This window comes from Schistocerca americana, chromosome 2, assembly GCF_021461395.2.
Source record: "Schistocerca americana isolate TAMUIC-IGC-003095 chromosome 2, iqSchAmer2.1, whole genome shotgun sequence".
Lineage (NCBI taxonomy): Eukaryota > Metazoa > Arthropoda > Insecta > Orthoptera > Acrididae > Schistocerca > Schistocerca americana.
In genome coordinates, this window is record NC_060120.1 from 838,968,417 (window position 1) to 838,992,431 (window position 24,015).

Here is a 24,015-nt window from a genome sequence, read left to right on the forward strand (position 1 = left end):
ACTTTAAGGTAAATATAATGTAGTAATTATTTTTGTTGGTATAAATTTATTCAGGCGTATATTACATATTACAACCTTTTTTATTTACATGAGTGATCCTGAATTAATTTGGAGAATGTATTTAACACTTTCAACACTGCTTTCCTTACACCAGACACTTGGCTGTGAACTGGCTTATTTAATGGATGTTTGAAATTGGATTGCAAAGAACAGAAAAAGATAGGAATATGGTTCTTGCATTATTTAAAAGGAAAAACTAAGAGCTTTACATGAATGTGAGTTTATTTTACAATATAAAATACAAATGATTGTTATAATTAAAAAGAGAAAACACAAAAATGTCGTGGACAAAAAAGTTTTACATGATCTCTCTCTTGAGTAATGCCATTATACCGCATCTAAATTTTAAAAAAAATCACCAGAATGTATAACTGCAGGTACCTGTAAACTAGAGTATTTTAATAGTTCAGATGTAGTTAGCGTTTGTGTGGAAATCCTGGAAACACTGTGGGAGGCAAAGGCCAACGCCGCAGTCCTTGCACCACCATCTACTTTACTTCTGGATGCGCTTACCGGTCTCTTTCTTCCCCCTGTCTGAACATACTTTGCAATACCTAGTAGTATTCACCTTGTTTGCAGTGGGTGGGACCTTCTCTTGAAATTGCCTTGCAAATGTCCTCTCAGTTTGTGAGGATGAAGCGGCTTGTCGCTGAAAAATATTTCCGCCCTTCTCAGCCAGTTTTTTCCCCACTTTGTGAATAAAGTCTACTAGGGATACATTCTTCCTAGTCTTCTCTTTATATAAAATAAAACTGTTGACATAATAAACAAATGGAAAAACAGCTTTTTCCACCACTTCAAAGTTTTCCGGGCAAACGGATAATAGCTGGAGAACTGCTGCTCTGTCAACCCCAGCTTTATTCTTATTGTAATCAATAATGTCTGGCTTTGGAATTTCTGCTATTCCACCTTTGGCCCTCACTTGGGTACTAGTGCTGGTAGACTTACGCTTTGTGGAAAGACAAAAAATATCTCGTTTTGACTTCCACTTCACTGCCAAGAGATGGTGTTTCCTTTGAAAAACTATCTGACAACCTTTCCTGTTTTTCATTACAGTTTCCACTCCAAGAGTTTTATTTTCCCACAACGTGTTCAAAAGAGATGGACTGGTGTAGTACCTATCCATACAAATGCAGTGTCCTTTGCCAAAGTACTGTGAACACAACCTTTTTACAAGGCCCTGGATACTATTGTCAACATTCACTGCAGAACCTGTATATACATCATAGTTTAGCATATAACCAGTTGATGAATTGCAGAGAGCATACAATTTTATCCCATATTTATTGGGTTTGTTTTTCATGTATACTCTGAAGCCTGTTCTACCAAGAAAGGGACACATTGCCTCATCTATTGTCAGAGTGATGAATGTATGAAAACTACTTTTGCTTTTATTCACAAAGAAATCTATAACAGGTCTCACTTTGTGAAGTGGGTAATGAATTTCTTTGCCTCTGCTAATGAACGTAGCACTGTCATTCAAGGGTAACATCGTCAATATAGCGCAAAATCGATCGTGACTCAACAATTTACTCGCAAATCCAGTCTGCAAAAACGGGTCTGTTGACCAATAATCACTGATTTTCGCCAATTTGACGACACACACATGCAAAATAACACTGAAAAACCAGTAAATCTCTTGCAATTTTACTGCAGACCACTTATTCCAAATAGTTTATTTTCAGGCTACCTTTGCATTTCATTGCTGTAATAATGTTACCAGCGTACCGATTCATTTCACTTTTGATGAGCCAAATAATGTCGTCATCAAAGAAATATCTAAAATATTGAAGCTCCTCAGTGGCATCTGAAAAATGCGATGCTACGCCGACTACTTCCTGGAAGTCCGGCAGTGCTGGCTGATCATCTAGTTTCGACCAGTCTTGCTCTTTGAGCTCAGTGAGGTGCACACACGACCAGGTACCACAGATGGTGACTAATGGTCTGTACCACTGTCTGCATAGAAAAAAAATAATGCTAAGATTGGTACTAGGAGGTACTAAATTCAAGTGAAGTAACGAACACTACTCACAATACAAAATGCGGTAATGAACTCTTCACTTTATAAACAATTGAGACGCATTCATACCTGAATCCTCACTTGCACTTTCGCCTGGAGTGTACGAATCCTCTTTGTCAGAATTGTCAATTTCAGATCCTGCATGACCATAAAGAATATCTAAGATCTCGGCCTCCGTCAGCTCGATGCGCGCCATTTTTCACGATTGTAAACAACTGTGAATGAACTGCAGATAATTTCGTCTTTGCAGTACTCACAACCGCTCCCACGATGAGATAGCCGATAAATGCTGGCCTCTTGCGGAAGAAGAATGAACTACCTCCACATTAGTTGACGAAACTGCTTCGTAGACCCGCTAAACGCGCTATAAAAAGGCTCACCCGTACGGTATTCGGACGCCGTCGCCAACGTCAGGGCGGCCTCTCCCGTATGGCGTACGGGCACCGTACTGTAAGTGTTAAGTGGGTCTTAATGGGTTAAGTTTCAAATGACTGCTTCACTGCCTGTGCCATCTGGATCCTTACCACCAACACCAGCTTTCTTGAATTGTGCAGATGGGAACTCTCCCTGCTTCCAATCACCCTCCTGACCTCGACCTTTGTTAGTCCTTGTCCTATCCGTTCAGCCTCTTCCCTATTCCCATTTCAGCACTACACAGCCCTCTATGCCACTAACACACCCAGTCTTTTTACTTCTTTCCTTTTCCGCTATCCCCTGCCCTCCGTTTAACCTCCCGACTGCACCTAGCTGCCCTGCCCTCTCTCCACCTTGTCCCTGCACTCTCCCACAGCACCACTTTACCGTCTTCCACCCTTACCCTGCTATCCCTCCCCCAACCTGCCCCTGCCTCTTCCGTACCCCCACCTGGTTGCCTCTTTCATCATGGCTGCTGTTCATAGTCTGGCTTCAGCTACCAGAGACTGTGGTGTGTGTGTGTGTGTGTGTGTGTGTGTGTGTGTGTGTGTGTTGTGTAACAGTCTTTCTGTTGTGCCTGTCTGTGACTCAGCATCTACACTACATGGTGAGTAGCAACTATTCTTTTCATAATATTGTCAGTCCATCCTCGACTTTCCATTGTTTGATTTTGCCTGATGCTTTTCTTCCGTCCTCACCCAGCGCTGTTTCCCTTTGTTAGTATTTTTTAATGTCTTACTATGCTTGATGACCATCCTTCTTTCCTGTATTTCTCTTGTCATCTTACCAACCACACTGTACACTCTACTTATGAGCCACACTGTATCAGCTGTCTCGGCTGCGCACAAAACATGGCTACATGACCACACTGATTGTTGATGCTGCATCTTATGTCCCACATTATTCACACCGGTATCATTAATCCAACACATTCAAATCAATTACTCTACCCGCGTCACTCTCCTGTATTTTCGCGCGTTTCCAGTGCCACTCGATCTTGTATCTCACCCTACAAACCCCTCTCTAACCCCCAATCCTTATCTCTGTTCCAGTTTACACCTATTAATTTCACTTAATCAGGTCACATCTGCCATTCCCTTTCTTCACACTTATTCACCCACAGACCTGCTACCCACAGAAAAAGATCTCTTTGTGGCTTCATGCCAATTTAATTTGATTTTTGTTTTTCAGTATTTATGTACTCCCTCAGATTTCATATTGCTTCCCCTTATTTCATCTGTTTCAACTTTGTGATTTTTCTTATATATTTGGGTGTTTTTTGCAAAATTTTCAGTCGTAATTCTGTTGTTTGCATATTTTTTTCTCGTTTTTGCCACCACCATGGATCCTTGCTCCTTCTATTTGCATCAGTACAGAAAAGTTTCTTATCCATAATCAGAACCCAATCCTACATACTGTTCCTGTGCTGTTGCTTGGCTCCTGGAATCCGCCCAGATGGCCTTACCATCAAATTACCCATCTTCTGGCTGCCATCCTTCCTTCCACACAGACCTCCATCTGTTCAGATTCTGCCAATCCTTAGCCCTCACCAACATAGTCCTGCATAACCATATCAATCAAGCCCAAACCTCCTTTCAATACTTTCTCTCCATTCATAAAATTATCCTGCTATGTAATCCTGTAACACACATTGAAACTCTTACCCTACAGGAACTAGAGCAACATGCATGCCACCTCAAAAAAACTCTCCACTCTACTCTCATCCTACTCCCACCTTGGACTATCATTGTCCACCAGCTCTAAAACAACCTCTAAACCTCCCCCATGTCCCCTCATAGCTGACAAACCCTGTCTTGCAGACATACTACATTTAGCCTATCCTCCAAAACTTCCTCCTACCACCACACAGAATCCAGAGCCTAGACAGGCCCGAAACAGTCATGAATCTTTCCTCAAAAAGCCTTAGCCCTGCAGAAATACTAGCCTTTTCCAAAGGCCTCACCTTTTGCCCCCACCCCCAAATTCAATCGCGCAGGACTTGTTAAAGACCTCTCCTACTCCTACCTTTAGAGGCTTCCTAAAGTCCATAAACACCACAACCCAGGATGCCCCATTGTGGCTGGTTACTGCGCCCCCACTGAGAAAATCTCTGTTACATGGTGAGTAGCAACTATCCTTCTCATAAAATTGTTTCTTTACCGATATGTTTGTGATGCAATATGGTGGTCGTTTGTTACACAGAACACATCTGAAATCTATTACACACTATTGGTTTAAGGCTGTTTAAGAATTTTGTTGGAATTCAGTTATCTTATTAAGAATATCACCTTTGAATGGAAAATTTCCATGTCCTCCATTATGTCCATTATTTTACTTTTTTTGGTTTTGCAAAATTTCAAGGTAGTCTTCGATTTTCAAATCATGGTCTGTGTAATTTTGTGTTGTTACTGGGTAATTATATTTCTCTAGAGTGTAGCAGTCTGTGTATTTGTAAATAGTTTTGACCCATATATTATTTGTTGTATTGGCTGAAACTGATTTTGTAAATACTGGATACACTAAATTCTGTATCTGGTGGTTTCATTTTGTGAATAAGCCACCTCCTTAGGTTGTTGATGGTGCTAAAGCTTTTTTTGTTTTTTTACATCCGTGTTTTCGAATAACAGAGTTAATTTGTTAGATATTATATGAAGATACAGCATTTTTAAATGTTTCACTGTGGGGTTGCTGTGAGTTGAAAGTAGTTTGTTGCTGTTTGTTCAGTTTTTTTATCTGTATCATTGTATTAGTGAGTGACTATCATACCAAATGTAAACTTACATAGCAATATACTTGTAGGTGAAACAGTTGTGGTAATAAGAAAGAACCCAATGAGAGAAGTCTGTGAGCAAACTGGAAATAATAAAGCTTATAGATATATTTAATTTAGTACTCTAATAGAATTATTTATTTCAACAATAAAATTTATAAGCAACACCTTAGGGCATGCTATGGGAAGCTCTTGTAGTGGCCTACTGGCTGAAATATTCATCATCCATATAGAGGACAAAATATTGAAACTGAAAATCAGTACCACAAGCAAAGTTCAATTCTATAAGAGGTTTTGGATGAGAACCTCATTCTATTCCATGGAACGGATTATGAAGTAACAACCCTTTTTAAAAAATTCAGTAGTCTGCATAGAGATATCCAATTCACTCCTGAATATGAAGAGACCACCACTGTACCTTTTCTGGATATGAAAATTTTGAAGATGTGAATTTTGGAAAAAAAATAAAATGTTGTATCTCTGCAACAGTTCTAGATAGATTGGTGTTTTTTTTATAATGATAATTGTTTTATGATTACAAAAAATCCTCCATTTGGACTTACCTGTCAAAGTTCTTTTACTATAGTGTTCTGAACATTTTTGTAATTTATGCGAAAAAAAATTTCTAATATGCCAACCCACAATTTTTTTAAATTTTTTATTTTTTTATTATTTTTTTTTTTTTTAATCAGCACCATATAGTTGTACATTCCCTGAAAAGGGAAGCTTCCACTTTTAGGTTGAACAGGTTTTACAAACAACTGAAATTTTTGCCATACATAAAACCTGATTTATTACGACATTGTCACATAACAGGCTCATAAAAATCAAAACCTAGCCTTATGTAACGTAATTTTAGTTTTGAATAAGGAAGAAACTTGGGTGTCAAGCATTTTAAATGGTTCCAAAATGTATGTGAAAGGTCCAAAAACTTTTAAAGGTTTCTATTTATACAACTTCTATGTGCTCTGTTTTGTACTGAAATTAGCCAGTCAATTAACTAAAAATGTGTTCCACTGCTTCAGTATCTTCCTTTGATATAGAGTGATGCCTTCCTGTTGAACCAATAGGAACTGGAGCACGCACAATCTTCAAAATATTGTGAACAGGAAGTGAGCACTGATGGCATTGCTGCTGTCCTTCAACTGGAAACCTATATCCAGCAGCTGGTCCATGTGGTAGCATAAAGTTCACTACAATTTCGTTTAACTCGTAACTAGTGTCCATAATCTCTGCAATCCACCAGTCACAGCCATACACACGCACCAGTAACATCCCCCGTCTCAGGTTGTGAATCTGAATATTATCTTGCTGTTTCTGAGGTGTTGGCCGAACAAACAAAATTTCTTCTTTCTTGCTCTTTAAAGTGCGTGCAGTGCGAGTTTGCCCATCACTTTGGGTCCAAAAATTTGTCTTCTGAATTCCTTTCACAGGAGTAGTTTGTATGGACCATTCTTCTGTATTCTGTTCTTTGAATTCTTCGATTTCCTCTTTGGACAAAAGAATGAGGGGTGTGGATGTGTAAGGTTTCACAACTTTCGTAAAATCCTTTGCATTCTGAATTGCAGCTGTATTTGGACTGGAAAGATTGTTTTATAGCATAGTGCTTCAGCAGGCCTCCTATACCATCACAAGACCCCTTCCCATGACAAATAGCACTGTATACACAGTCAGTTGGCACAAGCAACTTAATTCAAACAGCTGGTAATGATTTTTAAAATGACTAGGAGCACCATCAGAAATAATGGTCTTCTCGGCCCCTGTTTGCAGTTGAAGAATTTTGCACATCGCTAGCAAAGCATGTGCTGAGTCATGCCCTGTGTCATAACTTTTAACTGCAACACTTATGGTCTTGTTTTGAAAATATGTCACTCCTGTAAAAATTGAAACCTGTTCATTACTCCAATGATACCCTTGTACTTCTTGTGGGAGAATTACAGACCACTTCTCAGCAAAATCACAGTAAAGCACTAAACACAGTTCTTCAGCCTGTACACACCCTTTCATTTCTGCAATGTGTTGTTGTTGCAATTCTTCAGATGCCGCTGTGTTACTCTTTCACTGACCATTTACCAAGTTCATCAATGAAATTGTCAAAGGCAACAGTTTTCTTAATTTGTTTATTTTCCTCCCATATTGCATATGTAATTTCTGCAGAGTTTGCAGAGTTATCTGCTACATCTCTCAGGCTTGCATCTGTAAAGACAGTCCTCCATTTCCAGGGCAATCACCACCTTCTTGAAACAAACAAGTCTCTCACTTTGTCACAGACTACTAATGACTTCACACGCCCAACCAAGGTGTCATATGTCACGTGCTCCAATAAATTCTTCAAAGTTACCACACAAAGTTCAAAATTCGCGCAGTACACACATAGACATACATTTCTAGGTGGGTGTGGAACTACCCACTTAGGTTGTAATGCATAAAATTTTGATCTTCCATTATGTGAAGTTGTATAGTTGCTCTTATAAATTGCAAAAGTTTCTTTAATACTGTGAGTTATGTACCTCTTCACTTTCTCAACTTTTTGACCTTCAACTGTTGCAGTTATAGTGTCTTTTTCGTTGGCACTCTGTTGAGAACAGTCCCATTTATCTTGCAGGTAAAATGACTGCACTATTTGAACTTGAGCTGCTTCTACAGGATGACGATAATAGGGATCTGGTCTTCCAAAGGCTCATTTTACAGACCTCACATTTCTTGATTTGTCTACCATGTCTTTTGATACTGATGGAACGTGGTTCAAAGTTGTTTTCTTTGAAAATGTCTGTGGAATAATAGTTAAAACTTGCACCTTTTCACTGTAGGATGCACAATATTCAACAGCTGAATTGATATTTGTGAAAAATTCTTGGCAAGGGGTGCAAAAGTGCTTTGGTTCATTTTCCTCTGAAGATGGAATTCTTACTTTGAAGAGTGTGGTCAGTTTTGCTGTGGTGTATTCATCCACAGCTTCAGTAATTTCTCTGCACTTTCTTGATGCGTAGAGCTTATGACTCGGCTTCACTGATGGTTTCTTAATGGGACTAAAACACAGCTCTGTAGTTGACTGATTAAGGGTATTTAATTCTTCCTCTATTGATGCAAAATCTGAATCATCTGCACCATGGGAGGCTTCATGCTGTTGTTGTTGTTAGGTCAAAACATTTAGAACACACAGTCGTCACTGGAAACATATTATCTTTGAAACAGAGGCTTCAAATGAGAACACTTATTCCTGACCTGAACAAAGTTTTTTTAAGTGTCTTATACACCACTCTTTTATTACTTCACTCTCCTGTGGCCCCTGTCAGAAGATGTTTCAAACAGTCCTTTTCACAAAACACACTGCAACTGTGCCAACTGTCAAATTCCTCACAAAAACACGGAACTCACTGGATGGTCTCGGATTTCTTAGAAGCCCCTCTAGTAAACAAATTAGCACTGAACAACGAAAATACAGAAACCTGCAGTGAACAACCACGACAAAGAAACTGACAAGAAACTACAACAAAATGTGAGAAATAGCTGCAACAAAGAAAGTGATAAGAAATAACTGCAACAAAGGCAATAGAAATAAACATTGTAACAAAGAACATGGTAAGAAACATTCAGTGAAGGCATACATTACCCTTGAAAGTTAACAAAAATTATTTTTTTAAATAAAACCTGTCCAACTTAAAAGTGGAAGCTCTACTTTACAGAGAATGTAGTACTACATGGTACTATTAACAGAAAAAAATCAACTTTTCTGGATTGGCATCTTTGAAAAAAAAAAATTGTAAATTATAAAAAAATTCAAAAAGTGACAGTAAAATAACTTTGACAGATATGTCCAAACAGAAGATACCATTGTAATCATAAAGTAATTATCTTTCAAATAAAAAAATAACTAACAAAATATCTAGAACTATTACAGAGATACATTTTTAAAAAAAGTTCCAAAATTAGCATCTTCAAAATGGTGTTTGCAGTGCCATCTTTGGAGGCCTGAATCTCAGTGCAGGAATTTTTCTGGAGAAAACAAAAAATACGTATTTCTTACTTACTCTTTAGTTTTAACATGTGCTAAATTCAATAACTGCAGAGACTATGAAGGTAACCCCCCTGCCTGAAGTGATACACGGATTATGCCAATGCATTAAACAAAGGATTTGATTCTTCAGCCATTATACAATGTCACAGCGAATTAAGAAAAAAGAAGCTGAACACCACCAACAAACTAGTCGCAGCGCCTCAGCTATTAAATATGTTAAAATGCCATATCTTCATATAATGTCTAGCAAATTAGCTATGTTATTAAAAAACACACATGTAAAAAAAAATAGCTTTATCACCACCAACCACATAAGTAGGAGGTTTACTCATGTATAAAACCACTGATATAGCATCTGGCATTAGCAAAATTAACTGCAATGAATGTGACAAATAATATACAGTCAAGACAGCCAGAAATTTCAGAACTTGATTTAAGAAACGTATAGACTGCTACAGACTATACAGCTGTAACAAATGAACAGTAGCAACATGCATTGACACATGCAATCCTTTGAAAATCGAAGATAACATTGAAATTTTGCACAAAACTGAAAAAAAGTTAAATGATGGATATTGTGGAAGATATGGACATTTTCATTTGTAATACAAAAAATTGATATTACTAATGATAACTCAAAGGCCACAAATTTCTTAGTCTTAAACCAGTACTAATACAGTGGTTAATATCTGCTAGTGTGAAACAAATTACTATCAGACTGGCAGTATAATTATGTTGTGACTCGCCGATCATTCAAAGTGCCGCCGCGCAATTACGCACGTCCTCTACGTGCGGCGCTGTCTGCCAGCCATGCAGCAGCTGCGCCACCTAAGCGGCCAGCCGAGCAGCGGCCGCTAGACTGGGACTCAGGGCTCATTCGAATGCTAACGTGTTCGCATGTCTTACTCATCAACGTACTCTGTGACTTATGTGTGTTGTTGTGTTGTTCCGAAATATACGTGTTAAACTTGAAGTTCTAACAATTGGCGACGAGGATGGGATTTTTCCTTTTCACCGTTGACTCACAGGGTTCCATGGCTACTGTCGAGCAACTATTGCAAAATCTCCTTGAACAGCAAATGCTTCTAACAGTGGCAATTCGCGATTTCGTCACGGCGTCAAATGCAGGGCGTTTCTCGTCGTTGGCTACACCTCCTTTTCCTCCTTACGACGAGACGGCAGAAGACTGGTCTGATTATGAGAAACGTCTTCGACAGCACTTCTTGGCATTTCATGTCACGGACGAACAACCATGTAAGTCTCTGTTCCTTTCCTGGATTTCACCTCAAATGTATCGGTTGTTGTCGCAATTGGCTCCTTTGAAGGATCCTGCGTCTTTGTCCTTTGCTGAAATCTGCTCACTTCTGTCTGCCTCTCGTGTTGCCTTTTATCGTTGTCAAAAACAACCAAATCAATCCTATCACGCTTGGGCTGCTGAACTTCACGGCCTCAGTCGAAAGTGTCAGTTTGTTACTGACGTTCAAAAAGAATACTATGCCGATTCCATGGTACGGGATGCTATTATCCGGTTGGCGCCCGACAAAGAAATTTGGCAACATGCCCTTTAGTTGGCGAATCCGACTCTAGATGAAGTTCTCTCTATTGCGCAGTCTTTTGAAATTTCTCACACCGCTGGGGCGCAAATAGAGGCGTGGGGTGATGTTGGGGAAATACAACCTCTGTGCGCTGTTGATGACGCGTGCGGCGCGTCCCCACCGGCCGACGTGGCCGCAGTGCACTCCCACGCGCAGCCTTGGCCTAGCCGTAAACAACCCGCTAAGAAACTGCAGCAAAACCCCCGGCAACTTCCTTCATGTCTGCGGTGTTTTACGAAACATTCACGCGAGGATTGTCCCCAACGTCGGACTGTGTGTCACAACTGCAAAAAGAAATGTCATGTGTCTTCCATTTGCAAATCCGACCGCATACATGACGTTCATGAACATGACGCTGATTCTGATTCTGTGTTGTCTGTCAATTGCACTTCTTCCCTTTCAGGGAAGTTATTCCTCACTGTCCAAATCCTTGGTCGAGATGTTCGCATGCAAGTGGATACCGGTTCTGCTGCCACTATAATTAATTCTCAGACGTATCTTCAGCTGGGTTCTCCACTCCTGTCCCCTGTCACTCGGCAATTACGGACGTACAATAAACAGAAGATTTCTCTCTTGGGACAGTTTAATGCTGAGGTATCTTACAAATCCGTCGTTCGCACTGTTCCCATATTTGTGGTCAACCAGAGCAACGCAGAAAATCTTTTTGGTTTCAATGCCTTTCGCGTTTTTGTGTTCTCCATAGATGACTCTGTCAATATTGTCTCTGATGCTATTCCTTATGCTCAACTGGATTCCTTGTCGATGACATTTTCGTCCCTTTTTTCTCCTGGGATAGGCCGTGCAAACGACTTTGAAGCTCATATCACGCTCAAACCCACTGCTCGGCCTAAGTTTTTTCGGGCTCGGCTCATTCCTGTGGCCCTTCATGATCGGGTAAAACGGGAGTTGGATAGTCTCACTGCTTCAGGGGTATTGCTTCCTGTCACTTCCAGTGAGTGGTCCTCTCCTGTCATTGTAGTTGCTAAGCCAACTGGTGATATTCGTCTCTGTGGCGATTTCAAAGCCACTGTAAATGCTCAATGCCTCATCGACACTTACCCTATGCCCCGTCCTGAAGAACTGTTCACTAAACTTGCTGGAGGCCAGTATTTTTCTAAAATTGACCTGTCAGAAGCTTATCATCAACTTCCTCTCGACGCTGCTTCCCGGCAGTTTCTGGTCCTTAACACGCCTTTTGGTCTCTATCAATACCAACGCTTGCCATTCGGGGTTGCTAGCGCCCCTGCTCTCTTTCAGCGATTCTTGGAACAATTATTGCTCCCTGTTCCTGGGTGTATCAATTACATGGACGACATTGTTGTCACTGGCTCCACCACTGAAGATCATCTTCAAAGTCTCCGCACACTTTTTCATGTCTTACAGACTGCTGGTCTTAAGTGTAATCTTCAGAAATCACAATTTTTTCATGAATCTATCACGTACTTGGGGTTTCAACTCTCTTGGGATGGTACTCGTCCGCTTCAACAAACTGTCGCTGCGATCGATGCCCTTCCTCGCCCTACATCTGTTAAGGAACTGCAGGCCTTCTTGGGGAAAATAGCATACTATCACAAGTTTTTACCGTCTGCGGCTACGGTGGCTCAGCCGTTGCATCGCCTGTTGCATAAAAACGTGCCTTTTCACTGGTCCGCGTCATGTGAAGCGCCTTTCCAGAAGTTGAAGACTATGCTGAAACAGGCCCCGTGCCTGGCTACTTATCGACCTGGCCAACATTCTGTTCTTGCCACAGATGCCTCTTAATACGGGGTCGGTGCAGTCCTTGCGCACCGTTTTTCTGACGGTTCGGAACAACCCATTGCTTATGACTCCAAAACGCTCACGGATGCCCAACAAAAGTATTTTCAAATTGAGAAAGAAGCTTTGGCCATCATTTATGCTCTTCATAAGTTTGGTGTTTTTCTCTATGGCTCAAAAATTTCATCTTGTTACGGATCACAAACCACTTGTTTCCTTGTTTCATCCATCAACGTCACTTCCCGACAAGGCTGCACACCGCCTCCAGCGTTGGGCTCTTTACTTGTCCTGTTTCAATTATGAGATTCATTTCCGGCCAACGGCTCAACATGCGAATGCTGATGCTCTGTCTTGCCTTCCCATGGGTCCTGATCAGGCATTCGATAGGGACGAACTTTTGTGTTTCCACCTGGATGTTGCCGAGCAGCGGGTTGTGGACGGGTTCCCCCATCACTGGGGACAGGCTGGCGGCTGCTACGGGTTCTGACCCTACCCTCTCCCGGGTTTTACGCTGTATTCAGAAGGGTTGGCCAGATCGCCTGTCCGCTAAGACTTCTGATCCGTTGCGGAACTACTACACTTTGCGCTACCGCCTCACGGCTAGGGATGGTGTTATCCTCCTCTCCACTGACAATGCTTCGCTGCGTGTTGTGGTACCTGCGTCTTTGCGTGCTTTGGTCTTGCGCCTTCTTCACCAAGGGCACTGGGGTGTGTCTCGCACAAAATCTCTGGCGCGCCGTCATGTGTACTGGCCTGGCATCGACTCTGAAATAGCACACATGGTCGCTGCCTGCTGCCCTTGTGCGTCACAGGCCGCTGCCCCGAAGTCATCTTTGTCACCGTGGCCTTCGCCTGAGAAGCCCTGGGAGCGCATTCATGCTGATGCGGGACCCTTTTTAGGTACTTATTGGCTCCTCATAATTGACGCCTACTCTAACTTTCCTTTCATTGTCCGTTGCACGTCACCTACCACTGCGGCAACCACCAGTGCTCTCACCCGCATTTTTTCTTTGGAAGGCCTCCCCTCTACTCTTGTTACTGATAATGGTCCGCAATTTGCCTCTTCCGACTTTGCGGATTTTTGTGCTCGTCACAGCGTTACGCATCTCACGGCGCGCCATTCCATCCACAATCCAACGGTGAGGCTGAACGACTGGTCCGCTCATTTAAGGCTCAGATGCGGAAACTTCTGACTTCTTCTGCTGCTGATGATGTGCTTCTCCAGTTTCTGGCGTCTTACCGTTTCATCCCCATGGGCGACCACAGCCCGGCTGAGCTCTTACATGGCCGATAGCCCCGCACACTACTTCATCTTCTGTGGCCTCCCACCTCACGGCCGCGGGTGCCTTCACTTGGCCGGTTCACCGCCAACGACCTCGTCTGGGTACGGGGATATGGCAGGTGGCCAAAATGGAGCCTGGGCCGCATCTTAAGACACCGTGGCAGACGCCTGTATGAAATCCAGACGGACACGGGTGTTGCAGTGCGTCATTCGGACCGGCTTCGGCCTCGGGTGCCAGCAACGCCTGTTCAGAATGCCGCCACACCACCTTTGGCTCTACCTGACGCTCGGGATCTTGGCATCTCTCAATACTCACAACGCAGCCCTCTTACCGTCATCGCGATGCCAGCACCAGAATGGACGCCACCAGGAGACGTGCCCATGCAGGAACCGGAGGACCATCCTCTGTCAGAGCAAATCTACTCGCCTCCTCCTCCAACGGACGCCGACACATCGCCCATGTCTCCTGTCATATCAACTGGACTTGCCGCAACGGGCAGATTGGTGCATGGGGCCCCAGCAGATTCGACCCCTACGTCTCCTGTCATCTCGACCAGTTATCATCGGGGGCACTTCCGTCCGTACGGGAAGCCTCCTCCTCGAGACTTTACGGCGAGTCAAACAACGCCTATGGACGTTAGCCATCTCCAGGACACCTCCATCAAGACCAGTGCAACAATTTCAAAGGGGGGAAAAGTGTTGTGACTCGCCGATCATTCAAAGTGCCGCCGCGCAATTACGCGCGTCCTCTACTTGCGGCGCTGTCTGCCAGCCATGTAGCAGCTGCGCCACCTAAGCGGCCAGCCGAGCAGCGGCCGCTAGGCTGGGACTCAGGGCTCATTCGAATGCTAACGTGTTCGCATGTCTTACTTGTCAACTTACTCTGTGACTTATATGTGTTGTTGTGTCATTCCGAAATATATGTGTTAAACTTGAAGTTCTAACAAATTAATATTGCTGGAAAGAAATGATAGTCAGTATTTATCCACAGGCTGCAAGACTGCTGTATTATATTTAAGATGTATTGTTTACTTATATTGAGAAATGTTTGTGCAGTGAAAGTATGTAAAAACAGTGTTGGATTAAGCAGTGCAGTAGTGTCATGTTGAACAGCAGCTGAGTGCCAGTGTAACAGTGAAGCAGATGAAGCTCTGGGACATCAGAATAGTGTGTGAACGACTGACATATAAAAAAGTGTATCACAAGATTATCACACCATAACAACTGACGAAAAACTATCTGCATCCCACACAGGCTGTAGTATCAATTGCTTCTAAGGCCCAGTAACCACTCCAAAAGCAGAATAGTGAACAAAACCTGTTGTAGGTTAATTTAGACTAAGACATTTTATCATTAACTAACATCTGTATGTGTAAATGCCTGATGAGCAAACTGTGCTTGAAACATGTTGCAATGTGTTAAGTTAAACATAAAGTAAATAAATGTCACTGGGAGCAGAAAATGCAGATTATTTTTCCACATAGCCATGGTTCCTAAACTTTGCCAACGTGGACACAACAAATAATAGTCTTCACTGCACTAGAGTGTAGCATTACCGTAAGAATAATATATGGTGCTCCCTCACCATATCGTAGACAAATCTATACAGAGTTGTTTATCATAACTTCATGAAATTTGTTGTAGATAACCCATTACATATCAGAAGGATTAATGACATCCACAGTTTCAGTACTATGAAAAAAAAAAAAGAAAAACTTAAATTACTTTTCCTTTAAATTTACTTTATTTCCGAAAATGATGATTAATGCTGGAACCAAATTCTTCGGTCTAGTGATATTGAATAACAAATCAAGTAACATAGCTAAATTAGAAACTGAGCTGAAAAAGTTAATTCTGGGGAACATCTTCCATTCCACAGGGATTTTATTTAGAAACTTGAAGCTTATATTGTCATTAAATTAAATTTTATTTTTTGTGGACTCATCCGTAAATGGTTGCTGTACAACCATATTTAAATCCCAGTTAAGTTAACATTCCATAAACTTGCTCATTCCACAACGTTGTAGCATATCGTGCTAAGTGAGCAACCAACCATTACTGGCTGCACTTAACTTGCATTTCTGTTTATGATTACAATTGCCTGGTTTTTTTGATGCAGAGTGCATAAAATGATAAAAATTTGCTTTTACTACAGTAGGCATTTCATAATTATTGTGCTTTTAAATATGAAAATAATTTATTTTGTGATTTCTTCTTAGATAAATCAGGAGCAAGAAAATGAAGAACTGCTGAGTCCTTCCAAAAGAGATAAACAACGCATCATGTCAGAAAACCTTCATGGAGCAGATATTAACAAGACAAGAGTGCTTTGCTATCAGAATAAAGCACCAAATGCTCCAGAGGTAACAAAAATTTTAAAATATTATTTGTAGATCAAAATTGTTACCCAGTGATAGTATTCTAGAAGTTATGAAGCTCTTATATGTCATTTTAGGGTCATCAAAACTCCTTAAAGGTTGTCTACAGTCATTCAAAAACTCCAGGCTCTGTAAAGAGCACAACACGCTACATTCCGATGACACCAGATCGTATACTTGATGCACCTGACATTATGGATGATTACTGTGAGTAACAATGAGTATTAGTGGAACAAAGTAAGATACTTATCCACCTTGGGGCTTAAATTGTGTTTATATGTAACAATATTTTTGTCCAAAACTAGTGATGTGATTAATAGGTGTGACAGATGTTGATATTCCTAGCTGGAGTTTCCATTGTTCAAAAACTTAAGATAGTCGTTTTGCAGTGTTGTTCATACGTAATTTGTTTTACAGATCTTAATCTGATTGACTGGGGTGCACATAACATTTTGGCTGTTGCCTTGGGCAGTGGTGTGTACCTGTGGAATGCTCACACTGGAGAAATAGAGCAGCTTCTTGTTCTGGAAGGAAGTGATTATGTATGTTCACTTTCATGGATTCAGGAAGGGGAGGTTTTGGCAGTAGCAACAAGTAAAGGAATAACAGGAGTAAGACATATTTAATAGTTCTTTCTGATAGGCATTAGTGATAACATTAGTTGACATTGTGATGTATTAGATTTTCAATATATTTCCCTAAAAAAACATGTAGTTGTTCCCTTCTTTAGAACAGGTAGAGCACAGACAATATTATTGCTGTTACCCAGTTGCTGAAATGCCAGTCATACTCTTGACAGAAAAATAATGCATTGGTGCAGGCCATTACAGACAAAAAATTAATAAAATATTATAGTTGGAAAGTTGAATATGTGTTAAACAATAATTAGCCTCATAAGATACCACATCTTATTTGACAGGCTTGTTAAAATTAGCCACCAGATATTACCACATCAATGTTACACTGCAGTGTTTGTGATACACTGGGTACAATTAAGTTAAAGGAGAACTGCCTTTGTTATTCTGTAACAACATTTTTACATCCTTTGAGCACACATACCAAGGGTATGTTGTGTTTAATTGCAGTCTACTGAACGAAAGCATGTTAAACAGTTAGGTTAAGAGAATAACATATGGAGAATAAGAGACAATGAAGTCTCATTATAATCCAGTAGGTTAGTAAAACAACAGGTTGTTGCCAACATTCCAATATGATGCTCCAGTCTGGTTTCTCTTAAGACCTTTCCTATTAACCAGAATTATTGTGGGGTGTTTACTTTCCTGTCTGTAACAGGTTCCATCTGTTTTTACACACATTAAATCTCCAACAAAGTCAGTGTTAAAACATTAAATTATAATAAACAATGTGTAATCAGTCATTTCACGCAGGTTATAGTGAAGTACGTGAACACCTGCATTGTGCAGCATTTCTAAAACAGATCACTACTTCGGCTTTCTCAAAATGAGAAAATTCAATTATTTTAGTGTATTGTTGCGGGTTTTAGTGTTAAATTTTTATATATTGCTCATAGATGCTTGTTCAATTAGAAACAGAGTACATAATAGCACATCTGTTTACGTAAGCTGGACATATTCTAACCAGTGAAAATACGTTTCAGATGGTGTGTAATGTACCTTTTTGTGATATAACAAGCAGCTGAGAGAGATATATGGCCATTTGCACAACATGCTGTGTTTTTTAAATATTTTGGGTTTGACAAACCAATTGTCTTAAATAAAGAAATTTCAGTGTGATATAGACTGTTGAATGTTTTTAGCAACTAAAATCATTATTCCTTCTTGAATGAACTCCCAGCCAGCGATTATAACAACCCCTTAGCACCCTAAGATCTTGAAAGTAGATCATAAGGCATTTTAATTACGAAACCTCTACAAGGCGGGTGCAGCAAGGACTTGGTGGCCTTGTTTTTCTACAGTAGAAATGGATATGCATCTAGATGTTAATTTCCAAAATAACTTTTTCATCAAGGTTGATAACTGTTTCACAGTACAACCTTTTTCTCTCACTATTTATTTAAACCTCTTTCTAATTTTCTGCACTCCAACTTTACATCCCACTACTGTCTCTCCTGTCATTTTTAGCGTTGTGAAAGTGAAAACGGTGCTTGAAGTAATCAAATTAACCTGAGCTGTCCAAGAAAGGTGCTGAATAATCTTCTTTCGGTAAATCTGCATTCGAGCTCTCGGCTTTTGCTTGAATAGCAGCTCCAGAGAGAGGCATGTGCTATTGGTTGTGCAGTTCAATTCAATAGCTTCTCATTTTTTATATTCTTTCCACCACCTGAGAGCGAGATTTGGCTCTTGTTGAACCTTGAGCAGTTTTTTGTGATGATACTGCATCGTCACGAACAATTCTCACAGTGGATTCTAAAAATCCCAAAGCATGCTGAATGTCACATTTGCCTTTCTCATAGCTAGTCAAAACTTCCCCTTTTTGTTTGTAATAAATGATATTTGCACTTGTTTCTTTCCCTCACCAGGCACACTTTCTTTATTTTCACGTGAGGTTTTTAACACGGGCCCTTAAAAGTGCAACTTAACAGTTCTACTGACCTGAACTGATGATTCAGGTCTCAGCAATTATGACAGAAGGCACACGTTGAGGGGAGGGGGGCTCATGAATGAAGTGTCGTGCCCCAGGCGCCAGTTAAGAGTATGTTCGTTATGCCACTGTCACATGCACAAGGATTACAAGTGGAAAAACAATGATAGGAAAGAAGAAATAAGAGTAATTGAAACAGTTAACACATTGATTAAAATGATCTGACAAAGGAACAGAAATTAAAAAGGCTAGTGGTTTCTTTCGAAATGTTGACGACATGTTCGTCTTTTGGCCCACAGACATGAGAAACTTGAAGAGTTTATGGAACACCTGAGTGGCAATAACAGTAACATCCAGTTTACCATGGGGCTAAACCATCTGCCTCAAGGAATGGATGCCTGGGCCACAGCATAGACAACCCATCCATACTGATCTGTATTTGCATGCCATCAGCCATCATCTGGCACTGTGTTCGAACACTGGTGTGTTGTGCAAGAATATCATATGGATAACCTACCCCCTTGAGCTGAGCCATCTACACAAGGCCCCTTAAATTTAAAAGGCTATAATGTTCATCAAATAAATGAAGTGACTTCAAGCAATAATCACAATAAAACCCGATGAGGAGCAGGAAAAGGAAGTTGGTTTCTGTAGCCTGGTGTCAGGCAAGATAACTCGCTTGCTGAAGAGAGATAAAATGTATTTTCAGGGCTCCGACAAAAATTCGTCAATTGCTGAGACCAGTCGAAGCAGCAGCGTGTCTCAACACCTGGGCTCTACAAGGTACCTTGTGAGTGTGGTAAATCGTACATCAAACAAACAGTATGCAGTGTGAAAAAATGCAGGAAGGAGCACGAGGCCTCCATTATGCTGAGAGATCTGCTTTAGCTAAGCATGCTTAAGAAAAGTCACTGGATAAAATTTGATGAAACATCTGTAGTGGCTCGCACTAACGGCTAGGACTGTGTTTAAAGAAGTCATCGTATAAAAAATCACTGATAATACCCTAAATAGACATGGTGGTTACAGCTCAGCATGGCATGGGATCCAGCAGTCAAATGGTTGAAGCGGGCACATTGAATACTGAGTAAACATATGTCCATACATGGGGATGCCGCAAGCACCAGTGACGTCCCAGCCAGCAGTTAGTCTATATAAGGGGCATACCAGCAGCCCATTGGCAGTTATACCACTTGACAATTGCCAAGTAGTGCTTGTCTGAAAGATTGTGTAATTTTAATCACCTGATGTGGCTGGAAACACAAACTCTTTATTCAAGAATTGTCTGGATTCTCTCAAATATTATTCTTTTCTTTACTCTCATGGCAATTACTTGCTTATATTTTTGTCTGTCTCTGCATTTCAAATACATTTTTAGTGAGAAGTTATTACTGTTTGAATTAGAATTGTATTTAGTGTTTTTAATGTCTTTTGAACACACTGTGAAAAGGTAAAATGATTGAAGGTTAATGCTATTGTCAGGATGCTGTGATAAAATGAACTGGTTATTATATGCTTGGTTAATCTTAAAGAAAAAAGTTTTACAGCTTTGGGACTGTTCAGCTATGAGACGTCTTCGTCTACTTGATGGCCATTCTGCTAGAGTTGGAGCTTTATCCTGGAACTCGTACATCCTTTCTTCAGGATCCCGCAGTGGCCACATAATTCATCATGATGTCCGTGTGAAAGAACATATTGTGGCCACATTGGCAGGACATACCCAGGAGGTTTGTATATTAATGCATGCACAGCATAGTTACTGTGACATTATCATTCATTTTACTTTAGAGTTAGTAACAGTTCTGCAGGTTATTGTCACAAAATTTAAGTCTCACAACTACTATTCATCAAAATAAGAAATAAGAGTTATTAACAAGTGAGTGGTATGTTGACTTACTCAGAGGGAACTAAATATTATTATATTGTTTAGTTATGCTTAATTACTGTGCATGATGTAGTTGTACACTTGACCTAATAGCTGGTGTGAATCATGGAATTGGACTCCAAAGGGAAGGAAAGGTGATATTGTGCAGTTCCTGGCAAACAGACTTTGTAGCATATTGTGTGTTATATTACAAATATTCTTTCCAGCCAGGGAAAAGATGTGTACTAGATCAGCACCCTGATCTGTTTCCTAGTCTTTCACATGCAGTTCTTTTGTGACATATTTGAGTATACGAAGTGTGGCAATAAGGTAATCAGACTGGTTGTTGATCGCATTTCCGGCTTTGTCAATGGCAAAGAGAAGAGTGGAGGAATAACCTTGGGACTCTCCCTGACATGCATACAAAATTTCACGCCGTTGTGGTGGTTAGTCTGGCTGTGAGCTGCCTTCGAAATGGGCAGTGTCTGAACTGTCAGAATTATGCTACACTCTAAAGTGTGAACATCAAATGCCTCACAAAACAGAAAATCTGCCACAGAAGTTTGATTTATAGAAACAAGTTTATGGTGATCAGTGTCTTATGTTTGCACAAGTTTTCGAGTGGGTTAAGAGGTTAAAGGACAGTAGGGAAGATGTCAAAGACACTCTGATAATGGGTGGTCCTTCCACTTCGAAACCTGAAGGGAATGTGGAGAAGGTCGGTAGAATTGTTTGAGAATACCACTGCCTGAGCATTTGAGCAATTTCAGAACTTGCATGCATCAATAAGGAAACCGTTAGACAGGTATTGCATGATGATCTGGGCCTGACAAAAGTTTGTGCTGAAGTGGTGCCAAGAATCCTCACAAACAAGCAAAGACAACATAAAGTGGACTGCTGTGCTGAAAGTCTTGAAAAATTGAAAATGACCCTCATTACCTCAGCAGAGTAATTATGTGTGAAGAAATATAGATATTCAGATACAATCCAGAGATTGACAGTCTATGCATCGGAAGAGCCCTCAATCCCCTAGCAAGAAGAAAGCGTGCATAAGCAAACCAAAGTTCAAAGCAGTAATTGTTTTCCTTGATATCTGAGAGGTTATCTGCATTGATTGGGGTGCCTGAAGATCATACTGTCAATCAAGCTTATTATGTAACTGTTATGAAGATACCACCCCCCCCCCCCCCCCCCTCTCCTCCATGAACATGTGCGATGGAGGAGATCAGATCTGTGGAAGAATAACTCGTGCGTTCATCAGAACAACGCACCAGCCCATAACACAATGTCTGTGAAGAGCTGTTGGTGATAAACAACATTCCAGTGATGGCACATCCACCATATATGCCTGACCGAGCACTATGAGACTTCTTTCTCTACCCACAACTGAAGTCTGCAGTCAAAGGAACCAGATTTGAGTCCGTGGATGCAGTGAAGGAAAAAATAATGAGCCTCCTCAACAGCATAACAGAACAATACTTGCAGCACTGTTTCCAACAGTGAAAAATTCACATGGAGCGGTGCAGGGATCGGAGAGGGGCTACATTTCAGTCGTGGAATTTTTTTTTCCAATTAAGAGTTAGATCAGGAGTCTGGTTTCTTTATTGCTACACCTTGTACGTCTATACGATCACATTGTAAGACAAGAGTTTGGGTTGGAATCCTGATCTGGCATGTGTATAATGTCAGGAAGCATTAAAGATGTGCAAACTCTTCTTTAGAGTGACATATTAATTTTAGCTCCTTTGTCTTGTGAAGAAATGGGTCTCATGATGACATTCTTTGTATCATTCTTATTTTAATAGCAGAAGGCTGTGTGTAAATAATTGTTTTCACTTATTTTACTTTTTACTCTCCATCCACATCTCTAGCAATGCAAATTACATAACAATTAAATCAGTCATTTGTTGTAAAAATCATAAAGTTACCAAATAACAAACATCTGTATAGGAAGATAGTAGAAACAGTGTGTCCAGATGTCGCTCAGTACAGTAGTGAGGGGTTTCTGTTACCCAATATTCATTGAATATTTGGTATAAAAAATAATTAAGCTTCCTCTGCTATAGTATCATACAGACTGAGTTTCTGTGTGAAGTAAAATTCTTAGGAAGGGTACTGAGTGTTAACTGCCAAGTTAATGTGGATCACTTATCAATTGAAGAAGGCTGCTTTGGAGAAGTAAATAAAGTAAAACCACTTTTTAATGAAACTCTGGGGATCTAAATATTTTTTCCTTAAGTGGTGATTTGACAGAAAACTCAGAAGTGACGAGAATCATAATTAAAGCATATTTTGGTGTCTTAATTATCAATATCCTTTTGTACAATGAAAAAGAATTTCTAATTGTGTCTTCTTCTTCTTCTTCTTCTTCTTCTTCTTCTTCTTCACCATCAGCTCCTACCTCGTAGAGTTCCTTCACAAGCATGTCGCACATCTCACTTGAATCCATCTCAGATGTGGAAGTTAAGACATAATCACAACAAACAATCCTGTGATGTCACATTGTCAAAATATCAGTGAGCCTACTTCATTCTTCTTCTGGAACAATGTTGTCATCAACAGCAAATGGTGTACTAAAGCCAGCCTTTGTGAAACAATTTAACACATTCTCTTGTTTTACAGAATTTCAACTAGTAACAAACATATGATAGCCTGTAGAATGCTAAGTCTCAACATGTTGTTCTTCTCAAGGAACGAAGTAGACTTCTGCACAATTGCTAATCTGTATTTCCCTTTAACAGTGTGTGTTATGCCAAGGTCCAGAGACTTGCGGACTTGGAGGGAGGAGCACAACATTTAAATTTCTTAAAAATGATGTTTACCCAATGAAGGGTGGTGTTTTTAAGTTATTAAACTCTTGGGAATTTCCTATTATTAGAGGCAATCATTATTTACACACAATTGCATAATCATCCTTCCTTTCTTGATTTTCTTTACCCCCAGAACATTTTTCTCCATTGAAAGAATACATTTTTGAGGAAGTACTTTAAAATACCTGGTTTCATCAGTGTTAAATACGTCTCTGGGCTCAATCATTGCAATGTAATGTTCTTCCAACAGTTCAAATGTTTTACATCTGCAGCCTTACTTCCTCCATTTGCACTTTGTAATGATAGATTATGGACCCCCCTCCCCCCCCACCCAAAAAAAAAAAAGCTCAAACCAGCCATTCAATGCACTGAAATTTTAAATGCAGATGTCACGAGCTCTCTCTTGCAGTATGTTCCTACTTACTTCAATACTGCCACTTCATTCCATGAAACTACATTTAAAATGTTTTCCACAGCAGTGAATGTA

General features: G+C 40.4%; 1 protein-coding gene across 5 annotated transcripts in view; it reads left to right on the plus strand.

Moving 5' to 3' along the window:
* Positions 1-24,015, plus strand: part of LOC124596105 (cell division cycle protein 20 homolog) — an 82,305-nt gene that overhangs the window by 38,006 nt on the left and 20,284 nt on the right. For all 5 annotated transcript variants that reach the window (XM_047135116.1, XM_047135112.1, XM_047135115.1 and 2 more), the window contains exons 5-8: positions 16,134-16,277; positions 16,370-16,499; positions 16,710-16,903; positions 20,402-20,581. In XM_047135116.1, coding sequence (XP_046991072.1) covers positions 16,134-16,277; positions 16,370-16,499; positions 16,710-16,903; positions 20,402-20,581 — 648 coding nt within the window. The remainder of the gene's footprint in view (positions 1-16,133; positions 16,278-16,369; positions 16,500-16,709; positions 16,904-20,401; positions 20,582-24,015) is intronic.